The sequence below is a fragment of the Coenobita brevimanus genome, chromosome 39, assembly GCF_032717465.1.
Source record: "Coenobita brevimanus isolate Jiangsu-jjx chromosome 39, ASM3271746v2, whole genome shotgun sequence".
NCBI lineage: Eukaryota > Metazoa > Arthropoda > Malacostraca > Decapoda > Coenobitidae > Coenobita > Coenobita brevimanus.
In genome coordinates this window covers 25,893,586-25,910,202 of record NC_136992.1, presented here as the reverse complement: position 1 = coordinate 25,910,202, position 16,617 = coordinate 25,893,586, and the positions used below count along the sequence as shown (strand labels likewise).

Below are 16,617 nucleotides of genomic sequence, written 5' to 3'. Positions count from 1 at the left end.
GGAAAGATTTGGGAAGTGGAGAGATGGTATGGGGCACAAGGGCTTAAAAGTAAGTGCAGATAAAACAAGCGATGGTATCTAGGGCCGGGGGCATTACTGTCAAAGAAGAGGAGTTGCCATATGTGATTTGCCACAAGAGCATGGGAAGTAATTCCATTTTGTGCAGTGTTTTTGATAAGTGGATGCATAAGAGATGTATTAGAGGTAGACAGAGATAATGCTGATTTCATGTGTGCAGTGTGTCAGGGAGAGCTTGTGGAGATTGCCAGGCGTGAAAGGATTGAACTTGCTGGTGTCTCTCGAGTGTATGCCATTAAGAGGGCTCTCCCTTTGTGCTAAGGGGTCTTTGTATGCAGCATGTGTTTAGAGTGTGATGATGCATGGCAGTGAGACCTGGGCCGCTATGCACAAAACTTTATTGGAAGGCAGCCTTAAGGCTGGCGTTATTTGAGATATTAACCCGCCCCATCCCGACGTTTTTGGACCTTTTTTTTTTTTTTGCTCAAACATCCGCTTTTGGTGAGAAACATCGAAAATTCATAGAGAAATCGCTTACCTGAGGTTTAAAACACCGGATTTAGGTGCGAGTACTTCCTTACCTGACTGGGTTTTCTAACAGGCTGGCGCCAAAGAAAACGAGTTCTATGGGAGGGTAACTATTTTATCCACACATAAACAGTATTTATTTATTTACTTGGTACGAATTTATATGTAGTACAAGAGTATATTGGTTTTCAAACAGTAATATAGGCATTATAAGCATTGTTTCACTCACTAACTCATCACCATTCATGACCTTTTTTTTCCCACATTACCTGATCATCATTTCTGACTATTTCTTCCTCTAAACTTTGTCCTCCACATTGTCATCGATTGGGGAATCACTCTGGCCCTGAATGTCTTTGTTGGCCAGGTCACTGGTAACAGGTGAATTGTCGAGATAATGGCGTGCAGGGGGGGGGGGAGAGGTTATGCAGTGTAAGGCATTGTCCCTGCTTGGCATCTTGTAGAGGAATAGAGGAAGGTGTCCCGTGTATACGTTCCAAAAATCACTCGCGAAAAATGAAAATTGTGCAAATTAGGGACCTTGCAATGTTGCTGCGTTAATTCACGTCGCCAGGATGGCACGGGTTAAGGGCGGCCCTACGGCTGCCTCTAAGGCCCATGCATGATGACCACGTGCCTTGTCTTATGGTTTACTAAATTTTCGTGCATTGGCCTCAGCTAATGCTAGCCTTAATAGTAGGGAATGTTTTGGGGGAAATGTAGTGCATCAGCTGAGACCCTGCCGATCATTGGACAGCAGAACACAGAAACACTGGGCTAGTCACATAGCTTTATGAATCTGCTGGGGGTGAGAGGCAAGAGCGAGTGTTTATGTTACCGCCAAAGTGGGCAATCCGTCATTGTACAGAATGCCTTGGTAAACTGTGTAATGCCTAAAACTTCCAGTCAGGGTATAAGATAAAATCATCTTTACACATTTCCTTCTGTAGATCACTGAGTTTGTTTTAGGCACCATGGGACATGACCAAACTGCAGCAAACAGGCACACTGTGAAATCAGTCATTTCACTTAGGTTAATTTAGGCTGCAGTTAGTTTAGGCTGGTATGGTCTAGGCTAATTTTAATTTCAATGAGGGTAGGTTAGGTTAGGTTAATTTAGGTAAACATTTAACATATCATTCTTCTAAATTAATCTGACCTAACCTAGCCTAACCTAACTTAAACTTAACCTAGATTATCCCAGCCTAACCCCTGTTGTTTATTATTATACTTTACCATAAAAATGCTAGACATTCAACAGAATGCCTAGGCATTCTACTAAAATACCTACAGTAGATAAAATATATAAAGTCAGAATGAAATGAGCTTAATTCATACTTTGCCAAAAAATGCTAGACATTCTATAGAATACGTATGCATTCTATACAGTACCTTATTTTCACACAATGCTGGTAACATTTACACAGCAGTCAAGGATAAGCACGTGAAGTACCGGTATTTAATTGAAAACAATGTCGGGTGCAATGAAAAGACGTCCCAATATTGGTGATGAAGATGAGAGGGTTTAGGATTAAGGAAACAAAATAGCAATATGAATGGAAACTTGATTAAGGAAACAAAATAGCAATATGAATGGAAACTTATTATGTTTGCCATGTTTTACCTAACCATTGTCTGACTCCACACAGAGTAATCAGCATCCGCAGTTACCTAGCAGAAAACTGTCACCATAGACACCTTGGTTCAAATCTAGTAAAAGTTAGAATTAGCCCAGATAAAAGCAGCATGAGTGCTGTCAGGATATCTGTAATTACAGCTCATTTTCATTTAGGTGCTGTCACACACAACTTGCACATCCAGTGAATGGAACCTTTTGCAACAAATAAATACATGTTCTTTGTGATCTGGGGCCTTAATTGGTATGAGGGTTCAGTCCATTGCTCCAAACACTTTAGGAAGTTAGGAATATTGAAGAATTATCACCAGTTCATAATATGGCTGCATGGCAAAGTAGAAGTTGAGGGAAAATAAAGACCATAAGAAACAAGCAAACATAAAGAAAAGGGGTAGGACAGAAGAGGACAGTAGGGAAAGAAAAGCTGGAGACAAAAGGCCCATTTTATTTGTCTCTTATTAGTGGGGATACTGGGGATGTATTCTTTCCCTCCCTCCCCATGGGGACCCAAACACATTAGGATTTTTTTTTTATTCTGTGGAAACCCTCAGGTCTCTATCCTTCTCAGTAAACCACTGGGCAGCTTAATTTTTTGAGTTCTTTTCTGTATAAAGCATCTGTCACACGTGATATCACTTTGGATACACTTGACTGATGAATACCGCAGGTATCTCCAACAACACTGAAAATTCCCACTAGCATAGAACCTCTGAGTTGCCAAAAACTGTTGTGTAGGCAAGAATAGCATGGGAGTGTAGTGTGACACTCCCAATATGAGGCTTAAGTTCTGTTAAACCAAGGAATTTGCTCCTGGGGAGGCATACTGTCTCGATGCATGTTCATCATTTATGTTAAGGGGATTCAGTGGATCCAAGAAACCTCGATTCCCTTTGCAAAGCACGATCTAGTTCACAGGCAGTTATCAGCTCCATGCCGAGGTAAACAATAACAAGTTTGGTCCAGTTTGTCTATCTATCTATCTATTGCCAGACGCCATAATCCCATAAGGGGTAGCCATTTGACTTTGAGTTATTTGTTTTATGGGGAGGGGCATTAACCCTCCACCAACCCACTTGTTGACACATAGGGAGCATGTATAGTTTGGTTATATGGTTACCACCCAGGATTGTAAATGGTTTCTTGGCTTACAGGAAACCATTTGGCTTGTCGCTCAATGTAAAACCACCTGTAAAGAAAAGAAAAGCAATAAGAAGTGACAGGAAAGATGGGAGAAATAGGAAGAGAGGAGGGCAGGCACAGAAAAAGAATGATAAAGGCTAAGGAAGAAGTAGGTAGCACTACATCAAGTGAGTCGATAATGGTCGCCACCACCACCACCGGTTTGTGCTATAGAGAATATAAAATCAGAGTTACTTTATTTACGGGTCTCAGTGTGGTAAGGCAGCTCCGACCCAGCCTCAGTGGCTGAGGCAGCCCTACCGAGGCTTACCCTGCCCTCCTGTAGGTGCTTTGTGCATGGGCCTTAGCGACCTACTGCCTTAACCCCTTAACCGCGAGGCGTCACTTTCGTGACGCTTGGGAGCAAGGGATCATACCGCGGGGCGTCGCTTTTGTGATTCTGTGTTATTTTGAATTCACCTGGGCTTCCAAGTGGGGGCTTGTATCATCTATCAATACTGCCAATGTCCAACACTAGTCAGCACTCCTAATCTCATCTGTACTCCCATCCATTATTGACAATTTAGCCATTTCTCCCCGTTCTTGACTCCCCTCCCTACCCCCCCTCCATTACCCTATCCTCTCGCCTGCCCGGCCATGCTACGCTAAGTAAATCTTCCCTGGAATTTTTCACTGATTTCATCCATTGAAATAAGCCCTATGCCCTATTCTTATACCAAATAATATATACAAGAAAGAAATAAGGTACAGTAAGTGAGAGTGCCATACACCTGGAATTGGCTAATTATCACCTGACAACACCTCACGTGCACTCGTTCGCTAATTTTCGCTGTTTTTTTCCCCTTGAAATATGCCGTATAATCTATTTTCGTAATAAATATACATATAAGGAGGGAAGGGAGAAGCCTAAGTGATATTTACATTCACCTGGAACTACCTAATTTATAATGTATTGTCTAGATTTCCTGCCAGTCATTTCAGTGCTATACATAGCTGTTTCAAGAGCTAACATTGGTAGTACTGAATATCCCCTAAGTAGGCCTCCACCCGGCCCTCCCTTATCGGTTTACTCTCATCTTCTGAAATGGAGGTACGTCTGTTTCGTCTTGCTGACTTCAGGGACTTTTTCACCCCCATGCAAAGGGCCCTGTGACCTTTACCCCCTACTAAACCTCGTGTGGAAAGAGGTAAAGGGCTGACAATTGATAAAAGAGTGACTACGATCTTTCTGTTGAGTAAAACAGTGCAAGTGGAATTGTAAATAATGTGTAAATAATGTGTAAACAGCAAGTGAAAGTAATGAATGTAAATATACGTGAACAATGGAAAATAGTTTTATAAGTTACTTCAAGTGACAGTGCATAACACAGTGTAAATAAAATAGAAATGTAAATAACGTAAATAAAATAGAGAACGTAAATAGAAATGTAAATGAGTAGTATTATAAGAATACAAGTATATACCCTAGGAGTAATGAAAGTGAAAGTTTCACTCTAGCATGTCTGAATACTATGAGTTATGAGAGTGAAGATGAAAGTGACATTCACTCTCAATGCTAGTACACAGGACGAGAAAGTGAATGCTACGTATTTTACTGAAAGAAATTGAATCCCTACAGTGACAATAAACTAATACTACTGAAGGAAACTTATGGATAAAGACTGTAGATATATATAAGTGTTATATAGTAATAGAAATATAAAGTGTGAGGGGTTTTATGAATAATAAATGACAGAGTACCAAGAGCGAACTAGTGCAAGTGCGACGGTCAGACGCGCTCATAATTTTCATTGCTTTCACAGTGTTTTTTTTTTTTTTTTTTTTTTTGGAGTATGGATCCCAAACTACTTGAAAATCATAGAGTAGTGTTTATAGTGTTAATATCTGGCTGTGGTAATCATATTACGGGTTGTCGGGAAGTGTAAATTGGAGACTTCGTTACCCAACTTCAGAGGTCTCCACAAGTCCTACGGTAACTGACGAAGGCTCAACAAACATTCCAGGAGAAAGCTGAAGGTATGTGCCATAAGCATATGTAATTTTAATATTCTAGGACTAATAACTGATTTTTGGCAAATATTTTTTGAGAGTCTGTCGGAGCCCAAATAACCCCGCGGCACACGTAAAACATCGGTAAACATGCCCGCGGTGTAGGGGTTAAACTTAAGGCCGTGTGTAGCCTTAAGGCTGTTTGTGCATCCAGGTGCTGACAGTAAAGGAGGAGGATATAAATAGGTTCAGACATACAGAATAATATTGGACAGTGATTAGATTGACGTGTAGCGCATCCTTGAACATGAACCGTGGGGGCACTAGTATTATGATTGAAGAGCTGAGAGGAGGGGTGGGACTGGAGTGTAATGATGTTGTGATGGGTATATTGAAATGGTTTGGGCATGTTGAGGGGACGAAAGATAACAGTTGGGTATGTAAGGTGAGAGATGTGAACATTGTGTGTGGGATTGCGAGAGGCAGACCGAAAAAGACATCGGATGAGGTCATAAAGTGTGACCTCAGGGATAAGGGACTGAATAGGGAGACTGCCAGAAATTGAGCAATGTGAAGAGGTGCTATTAGAAGACCAAAATCAATGCGTGCAAGCATGTTGGAGCCTTAATAAACAATACAATATATTTATTGCCAGACGCCTCAATTCCGTTCGGGGTGGCCACAAACAAATCACCTCCAAGTTGCCCTGTTCCCCGCCATTTCACTGCCCTGCTCCCAGCTCACACCCCCCCTCCCTCATATACCTCTCCACCCCATCCCTCCATCTCATCCTCGGCCTTCCCCTCCCTCTCCCCCCCATCACCTCACTCACATACACTCTCTTCGTCAGTCTTTCACCGTCCATCCTCTCCACATGGCCAAACCACCTCAGTGTATTCCTCCTAACGCTTCCTTTCACATCCACATCCACACCGCAATGCTCCTTATATCCTCATTCGTCAGCCTGTCTCTCCATGTGACTCCACAGGCTCCTCTTAAATAACTCATTTCCACTGCTCTCACTCTTGACTTGTGCCCTTCCAACAACGTCCAAGCTTCACTTCCATACGTTAGAGTTGGTATCACAATACTGTCATGTAGTAACTTTTTCACTTCCATGCTCACTTCCCTGTTTCTTATCACTGCTTTCAAGGAACCAGCAACCTATCTTCCCTCCTGTACCCTTTCAAGCACTTCACCCTCCAAACCTCCATCCTTACTCATCAGACTACCCAAGTACTTAAACGTACTCATATTTTCCAATTCCTCACCATCCAACCTCGCTGTACATTCACTGACTTCACCTCTCTCAAAGACCATCACTTTACTCTTCCCTACATTCACCTATAGATTCCATTTCTTACACACTTTCCCAAACTCATCCACCAAGCCCTGCAGCTCCCCTTCATCTTCACTCAACAACACAGTATCATCCGCAAACTACAGTACAGGGAGTTTCCAAACACTACCCTCTCTCACCAGGGCCACTCCAACATCCACTACCCTACCTTTTACCACTTTTATAACCCCATCCATGTACAGATTGAATAACCATGGGGACATGACAGATCCTTGTTTCAACCCAACCTTCAAAGAGAAAAATTCACTCAGTTCACCATCCACACGCACTGCAGCCTTCGCACCATCATACATACTCTTCACAGGATTCAACAACTTCCCATCTACTCCATATATTCTTAATACTTTCCACAATCCTTGTCTATGCACCCTTTCATATGCTTTCTCCAAATCCATGAAAGCCGCATACAACTTCTTTCCCTTCTCTAGAGACTTTTCCACAAAAGATCTAAGAATGAATATATGATCTACACAACCTCATCCCTTCCTAAAGCCTCCCTGTTCTTCTCCAACTAATTCCTCTGTTATTTCCCTAACTCTGTCAATAAGTATCCTACCCTACACTTTTCCTATTATACTAAGAAGACAAATGCCCCTATGATTACCACAAACTTCTTTTTCCCTTTTTCCTTTGTACAAGGGAATAATTATACCTGACGTCCAATCCTCTGGAACTCTACCTTCCTCCCAGGCCAATCTGCACACCTTCCACATCCATTCTACTACTATCTCTCCCCCATGCTTCAGCATTTCACCACACACTCCATCAATTCCTGGGGCTTTCCCCAATTTAACTTTCTTCATTGCTTCCACAACTTCTGTCTTACTGATTTCTTCCTGTCTTCTCACCTCCCTCCTTCTCCCAGCCATTCCCCAGCCACTTATACGCCCTCGCAAGAGAGGGAGTATGTCTGATGATAAGCAAGAAGTAGAAGGAGAATTTAAGAGATTATGGAACAGTGGTTGCAAGGATTGTATGGGTGAGGATGAAAGTAGATATACAAGCGTGGGCAATTGTGTGTGTGTGTATACTCCGACAGAGGACCGAGTGGCAAGAGTGAAAGATGAGTTTTGGGCGAGAGTAGAAGCATGTATGGACAAATTTGAGAGGAGGGAGAGAGTGCTTTTGATTGGAGACATGAATGGCAAAGTTGGGAATGTATGAGTGGATGGAGTGGTTGGTCAGGGGGGGGTGCCAGCTGAAGTAGATGGGAATGGTAGTGCTTTGGTGGACATCTGTGCTGGTAAGGGGTTGGCAATAGACAACACCTACTTTCAACATAAGATGATCCACCGGTATACCTGGAGAGTAATGAGGGGGATGGTTGGTGAACTTGTTGAACAAAAGGCAATGATAGACTACGTGTGTGTGGATGAGCGAATGAGAAGACAAGTGTTGGATGCAAGAGTGTGGAGAGGGTGGGGGAATGGAGTCTCGGACCATCACTTAGTGACGGCCAAGTTGAAGCTGCAAAGAAAATGGTTGAGGAGACGAAGGGGAAGACAGGAGGAAACAGCTCCTGTGAGAAGAGTGGAGAAGTTGCAAGATAGTGAGAAAATGGCAGAGTATAAGAGCATAGTAGAAGAATGATTGGGAAGGTATGAGCTAGAGCAGATGGAAGGGGTGGAAGACGTATGTAAGATATTTACGGAAGAGATAGGCGCAGCGTGTGAGTTGGTTTGTGGAGTGAGGGTGTACAAGGGACAGCATGGTGGAATGATGAGGTGAAATGAGCTGTGGAACAAAAGAGGAAGGCATATAGTGAATGGTCAGCGAGTAGAGGTAGGGGAGAAGATGAGAGAGAAGAGAGAGGTATATGTGAGTAGGAGAAGGGAGATGAAGAGACTGGTGAAGGAGAGTAAGAAGAAAGTGGATGAAGAGTTTGGGAGGAATCTGAGTGTGAAATGGAGGGAGAGTAAGAAATTGTTTTGGAAGGAGGTAAAGAAAGTAAGGCAGTGTGAATGGGGAAATAGTAGGGGAGTGAAAGACAGGAATAATAGATTGTTGGTGGAGAAGAGAGAGAAATTGAGGAGATGGAAGGAGCACTTTGAGGATTTGTTGAATGTAGAGAGTGAGATCAGTGCGAGTATAAGTGGTTGGGGAATGGCTGGGAGAAGGAGAGATGAGAGGAGAGAGGAAGAGATCAGTAGGATGGAAGTAGTGGAAGCAATGAAGAAGATCAAGTTGGGGAAGGCCCCAGGAATTGATGGAGTGTGTGGTGAAATGCTGGGGTATGGGGGTGAGAGTGTTGTGGAATGGATATGGAAGTTGTGTAGATTGGCTTGGGAAGAGGGAAGGGTTCCAGAGGACTGGAAATCAGGTATAATTGCTCCTTTATATAAAGGAAAAGGGGAGAGAGAAGTATGTGGTAACCATAGGGGTATTTGCCTTCTTAGTGTGACTGGTAAAATATATGGTAGAATACTCATTGATAGGGTTAGGCATATGACAGAGGAGCTAGTTGGAGAAGAACAAGGGGGATTTAGGAAGGAAAAAGGGTGTGTAGATCAGATATTTGTTCTAAGATGTTTAGTGGTTAAGTATCTAGAGAAGGGAAAGAAAGTGTATGCTGCCTTCATGGACTTGGAGAAAGCTTATGACAGAATAGATAGGCAAGGTATGTGGAAGGTATTAAGAATATATGGAGTGGTGGGGAAATTGTTGAATGCTGTGAAGAGTATGTACGAAGGAGCTAGGGCTGCTGTGCGAGTGGATGGTGAGCTTATTGAATTTTTTTATCTCAGTGTGGGACTGAAACAGGGTTGTGTGATGTCTCCTTGGCTGTTTAATATATACATGGATGGGGTTGTAATGGAGGTGCAGGGTAGGGCAGTGGATATGGGGGTGGCTCTAATGAATGAGGGTGAGATTTGGAAGATTCCGGTGTTGCTGTTTGCTGATGATACAGTATTGTTGAGTGAAGATGAATGGGAGTTGCAAGGTTTGGTGAATGAATTTGGGACAGTGTGTAGGAGGAGGAAGCTGAAAGTTAATGTAAACAAGAGTAAAGTTATGGTGTTTGAGAGGAATGAAGTCACAGAATGTACAGTGAGGTTGGATGGTGAGGATATGGAGAGTGTGAGTGCATTCAAGTACTTGGGTAGTGTGATGAGTAAGGATGGAACACTGGGGGATGTAGTGCGTGAAAGGGTACAGCAGGGAAGGAAGGTTGTTGGTTCACTGAAAACAGTGATGAAAAATAGGGAGGTGAGTATGGAAGTTAAGAAGTCACTGCATGATAGTATTGTGATCCCTACCCTGACGTATGGAAACGAGGCGTGAACCTTGCAAGAAGGGATCAAGTCAAGAGTGAGAGCAGTGGAAATGAGTTACTTGAGAGGAGCACGTGGAGTGACATGGAGGGACAGGTTGACGACTGAAGAAGTGAAGGAACATTGTGGGGTGGATGTAGATGTGGTCGAGAAGATTAGGAGAAATACACTGAGGTGGTTTGGACATGTGGAGAGAATGGAGAATGAAAGACTGACTAAGAGGGTGTATGTAGGTGAGGTGGAGGGAGGGAGAGGGAGGGGTAGACCGAGGGTGATGTGGAGGGATGGAGTTGAGAGGTATATGAGGGAGGGGGAGGGTGAGTTGGGGAGAGGGTAGTCTAATGGTGGGTGACAGAGCGACTTGGAGGCGTTTTGTCTGCGGCCACCCTTTGTGGGATTAGGGCGTCGGGCTATAGGTAGATAGATAGTTCTCTCCATCTGCTCACTTTTTCTCCCTTCTCTGCTAGTAATCTACCATATTTATCTTTCACTCCCCTGCTAACTTCACTTGCACCCTGTCTTACTCTCTTCACCTCTTTCCAGAACATTTTCTTACAGTCCCTCCACTTTACACTCAAATTCCTTCCAAATTCCTCATCTACTCTCTTACTAACCTTTTCACCTCTTTCTTTCTTTCTACATATAACTCTCTCTTCTGCCTCTCAACTTCTTCCACGTCCCTATATACAGTTCAATATATATATATATATATATATCTGGTATATACTGACTGTAAAATAGACTGTATATGTGCCAGTTAGGCCGATTTTATTGCGTATATAACTAGTCCTGCCCCCTGCACCACACATCAGCACCACACATCAGTGTAAAAACAGCCCATCCCAAGTCTTTTTGCTCCACTGCAATGAGGCAGGTGCATTGCATGAAGAGATGTCATTGCCAATGACAAGTTCCAAGAAAGAGAAAAAGGTGTTGCTAACATTCCTGTTTAAGTTGAAACAAAAGTGTTTGATTTGTAAGAAATGAGTAAAAATACTGTACCACAACTTTGGATCAGTTGGGGGAGGGGGGAAGATTATGAATGTGAAGTGGATGTTTACTTTTAAAAATACAATATGGTACTGTACTGGATCCAGAAGCTGTGTACATTTTATACTAATTAGGAAGGTGAATTAGTACAGCCCTGACTCAAGAGTAGAATATCACTTGGTCACCATTGTTTACCCACACCATGATTCCCTCACTGGAACTTTAACCCTTTAACCGCGGGTATTGTTTTGGTCTGACTGTCCTCTCCCGCGGGGGTTTCAGCCAAATGTAAACAAACCTTTAAACCTTAATAATTCTGCACAGAATAAAGCTAGAGAAAAAAATAAGGTACCATTAGAAAGTACTAACCTTCAGCTTTCCATTGATGTAGGTTTCATGACTTTGTTGACTTTCACAGGACGGGCAGTGCCGTTAGAAGTGAGGGGTGTAAAATCACTATTTTTCGCTCACACATCATTACCTTCGCTCATACACCATTACCAAATGCCAACCTCATTCTGATAATAATACTATAAACATATATGAACACTGCACATACGATAAACACCCACTCTGTGTTCACTGAGGCAGGTAAAAGGCACTGTAATTACCTGCACTTCACTGCCACATCAGCGGTGTTGTAATCACTATTTTTCGCTCACACACCATTACCAAATGCCAACCTCATTCTGATAATAATAATATAAACATATATGAACACTGCACATACGATAAACACCCACTCTGTGTTCACTGAGGCAGGTAAAAGGCACTGTAATTGCCTGCACTTCACTGCCACATCAGCGGTGTTGTAATCACTATTTTTCGCTCACACACCATTACCAATTGCCAATCACATTCTGATAATAATACTATAAACATATATGAACACTGCACATACGATAAACACCCACTCTGTGTTCACTGAGACAGGTAAAAGGCACTGTAATTGCCTGCACTTCACTGCCACATCAACATGTGTTGTCACTCACACAGCTGGACAGATACTGATGCGCGCTTGGTCAGGGGTGGGGTGGGGGGCCCAGGGGGTGGGAGGTGGGGCCCCAGGGGGGGGAAGAGGGAGGTGGGGGTTGGCTGGAGTGAAAGAACTTAATAGCTACTCTCCCTTGAAACAATTGGCGCACGGAAAAAACGCGGGGTATTCAAAATATTCACAAACATTCGAGAATGACACCCGCGGTTTGGTCCAGTTTTTGCAACGTCATTCTGGAATGACACCCGCGGTTAAAGGGTTAATTCGTTAATGGCGAGTGCACAGGCTTGGCAGTTGCCATACTAACAGTATAATAAAACTTGTTGTATACTCTTACTCATTTTCGAATCATTTATAGGGGCTCCACAAGGGTAAATTCTTTATAACCAGCATTGTTGTTTATCTGACACTTATTTACCAGTGATGTAAATAACTTCACAAATGGTGTCCCCCAAGGATCTGTTTTGTCCCCTACACTCTTTAACCTATACATGCACGACGTACCCACACCCCACACACCACAGATACACATAGCTTCCTATGCAGATGATATAACACTTACATGTACGCACCAAAATGCAAACACAGCTGCACACATCATTCAACCTTACCTCAACACACTACACGAATGGTTCACCACAAATAGGCTCAAAATAGCCCCAGCCAAATCTACAGTGACTCTTCGCAAAAACTGAACAGCAGAACACAGTCACATCCCACACCTCACCATAAACAACACTCCACTACACACACACGCACGCACGCACGCACGCACGCACGCACGCATGCACACACACACACACACACACACACACACACACACACACACACACACACACACACACACACACACACACACACACACACACACACACACACACACACACACACACACACAAAATCCTTGGTGTAACATACAATACATCAATGTCATTTAAACAACACATCACATACATTAAAAATAAAATAACACCAAGACTCAATGCTTTGAGGTCACTTGCCCATACAACATTCGGACACAACAAAGAAACCACCACCACAGTATACAAACAATACATACGTTCAATCATGAACTATGCAAGCCCTGCCTGGGCTTCTAACCTCACCAAAACACACTGCAGCACTCTACAGACCATACAGAACAAGGCCCTAAAAATAATCACAGGCTGCACAACTACTACACCCACAGACCACCTACATCAAGAAACCAAAGTCCTCAAAGTCAAAGACCACCTAGACATGAGAGGCACCCAGTTTCTTGCTGCAGCTTCCACAAACCCACAACATCCACTACAGTACATGGCAGCACATCCACCCACGCCAAGGAACATCAAAACAACACCCAACACACGATACCATACACAAATACTGTCATCTCTCCCCCATCGCCCACCTCAGACCAGCTTCCAGAAGCACATCCACACTCAGATCACTTGCCGCTCCATTCAGTCACTTAAAGACAACACACAGCTGCATGCACAGCCTCCTGACATCCACCCTTCTGAATCCTGTCTTCCTCGTGAGGACAGGGTCCACCTGGCCAGGCTGAGATGTGGGCACCATCCAGCCCTCTTAAGCTACCAGAAGAGGCTGGATGACTCCGTTGCTGATGCCTGTCCAGCATGCTACACAGCACCCCATACTATTAAGCACATTATGGAACTGCATTGCACACAATCACCTACCCTAACAACACAACATACACTCTTTGAGAGCTCTGTGGGAAAGCCCAGTCTCGACCATGGCCTTCCTAAGGGACTTGGGGCTGTTTGGCCAGACTGCCTAGGGAACAACTACCACTGCTTCAAAAAGAATACTGAAGCATAATATTGAAGATAAGTCACCAAGAAACTGGTGCTAGAATGCTTCCTGATCCCATGAGAATGCTGGTCCTTCACATGTCAACCAGGCTTGTTGCTCCAGCCAGATGTGATTGTAGGAGACTACACATTGAGTCTGTTTTTGCTTGTGAGAAATACTGTATGCCATGGAAAAATGAGTCAGGTATGTCATTGCAGAACTGCCATCCAAGTTTTTAGTTAATAAATTTATGAAGTTTTATGTTGAGTTGAGTTTGTAGGAAGGGAAGAGGTTGTGTAGATCAGATATTCATTCTTAGATCTTTAGTGGAAAAGTTTCTAGAGCAGGGAAAGAAGTTGTATGCGGCTTTCATGGATTTGGAGAAAGCATATGACAGGGTGGATAGACAAGGGTTGTGGAACGTGTTAAGAATATATGGAGTAGATGGGAAGTTGTTGAATGCTGTGGAGAGTATGTACGATGATGCGAAGGCTGCAGTGCGTGTGGATGGTGAACTAAGTGAATTTTTCTCTTTGAAAGTTGGTTTGAAACAGGGATGTGTCATGTCTCCATGGTTGTTCAATCTGTACATGGATGGGGTAATAAAAGAGGTACAAGGTAGGGTAGTGGATGTTGGAGTGGCCCTGGTGAGAGAGGATAGTGTTTGGAAACTCCCTGTACTGTTGTTTGCAGATGATACTGTGTTGTTGAGTGAAGACGAAGGGGAGCTGCAAGGCTTGGTGGATGAGTTTGAGAGAGTGTGTAAGAAACGGAATCTAACGGTGAATGTAGGGAAGTGTAAAGTGATGATCTTTGAGAGAGGTGAAGTTAGTGAATGTACAGTGAGGTTGGATGGTGAGGAATTGGAAAATGTGAGTACATTTAAGTACTTGGGTAGTGTTATGAGTAAGGATGGAGGTTTAGAGGGTGAAGTGCTTGAAAGGGTACAGCAGGGAAGAAAGGTTGCTGGTTCTTTGAAAGCAGTGATAAGAAACAGGGAAGTGAGCATGGAAGTGAAAAAGTTACTACATGACAGTATTGTGATACCAACTCTAACGTACGGAAGTGAAGCTTGGACATTGTTGGAAGGACACAAGTCAAGAGTGAGAGCAGTGGAAATGAGTTATTTAAGAGGAGCCTGTGGAGTCACGTGGAGAGACAGGCTGACGAATGAAGATATAAAGGAGCGTTGTGGTGTGGATGTGGATGTGATAGGAAGCGTTATGAGGAACACACTGAGGTGGTTTGGTCATGTGGAGAGGATGGAGGGTGAAAGACTGACGAAGAGAGTGTATGTGAGTGAGGTGGAGGGGGGAAGAGGGAGGGGGAGGCCGAGGATGAGATGGAGGGATGGGGTGGAGAGGTATATGAGAGAGGGGGGTGTGAGTTGGGAGCAGGGCAGTGAAATGGCGGGGGACAGGGCGACTTGGAGGCGATTTGTTTGTGGCCACCCCAAACGGGATTGAGGCGTCTGGCAATAGATAGATAGATAGATTGTATTTTATTTATTTATGAAATTTATGTTCTCAGTGCATAGATGGCTAGCAGTTGATCATCAGTTTTTGTACTGTACATTAGAAGCTACAGGAAGCTGTCATTAATTATTTCTTCTGTTTTATATTTTTTATTGTTATTTATTTATTTATTTATTTTTTTTCAATAAAGTCCACAGCATCATCCAGAAGGTTCCCTGTTGAAGTTCCATTGATATTTATGAAGCTGATTTATTTATTTAACCCAATTTGTTGTGGAATGCATTACTAGTTCCATGGAAAAGAAAGTTACAGTGTTGTTGAATGCCTTTTGGACAGGTAACAAGAATTGTCAATTTTTTTTCCTAAGTGATGTTGAGTTTTTGTAATTTTGTATTCATTGATTAATATATTTTCTTTTTCATTCTCAACAGATTCAGATTTTGGAGAGTTTAGAGAAAAATAAGGATGAGAACAGTAATGTTCCTCCAGTGAAACTTCTTGTGAGAGATAAGGTATGTGGTCTTGTTATGTTTGATACTGTATATACTTTCATAATATAGTTAAGCTGTAACAAATTAAAATCTCATCATTTTAGGAGACTAGTCCATTACTTGTAAATTGGTTACAGTACAGGTATATTGCACAGTGCCAAATAGATAAGTACTGTATTCAGGTAAGGGTTAAACATTTCAGATCTCTAGCATGAAAGCGATGTACAATTAACTCTCAGTTATTTGTCGTCACAATATCCAGCCCAACTTAATACAGTATCCAGTGCTGTTGGCTCGGCTCTGTTAAGCAATATCTGGGTCCAAAACGGGATGTAGCTGGCAGTTCAATGCAATACCCGGCATTGAGGCGTCTCAACCGGCCTGTAAATGGTAGCCCACTGGCGCTGTGTTACTGTGTTGTGTCATTACTTTATAATAATTTATGCTTAATTTTCACCTTGAGTGGCGAGATGGATAGTAACGCAATATCAGGCTCAACGCTGAATATTGAGCCGATGGGGGGGGGTACTATGCAATATTCGGCGTTTCGCGTTATTTGGCTTAGGCCTTGTTTAATTATGCCAGATAATTTAGAGTTTACTCTACCTGGTACACAAATTCTCTAAATACAAGACTGTGTTATTAGTGTTCTGTTGTTTCTGTACTCTGTATTTTACTCTTGATAACCAATATACTGACTGACTATCACATTCATAATTTTGCAGAAACTTCCTTGCTAGCTGTGACAAGGAACGTGTTACATGCTGACACCTCCCAGTTGGCTGTGACAATGGAAGGTGTTGCATGGAAAATTTTTGTGGTAGTGATATGAAGCACACAGCCAAGAATATGAGAAGGAAATGTTCTCTTAATATCCAAGGAGGAGTAATAAAATGGAAGGCAAGGCACAGTGCTGACTGGGAT

At 42.8% G+C, this 16,617-nt stretch overlaps 1 protein-coding gene across 1 annotated transcript in view; it reads left to right on the top strand.

Annotated features, from left to right (window-relative positions):
• The window catches only part of dre4 (SPT16 homolog, facilitates chromatin remodeling subunit dre4), a 249,825-nt gene that overhangs the window by 11,625 nt on the left and 221,583 nt on the right, over window positions 1-16,617 (top strand). Inside the window, exon 3 of the mRNA XM_080270162.1 lies at window positions 15,634-15,714. Coding sequence (XP_080126288.1) covers window positions 15,634-15,714 — 81 coding nt within the window. The remainder of the gene's footprint in view (window positions 1-15,633; window positions 15,715-16,617) is intronic.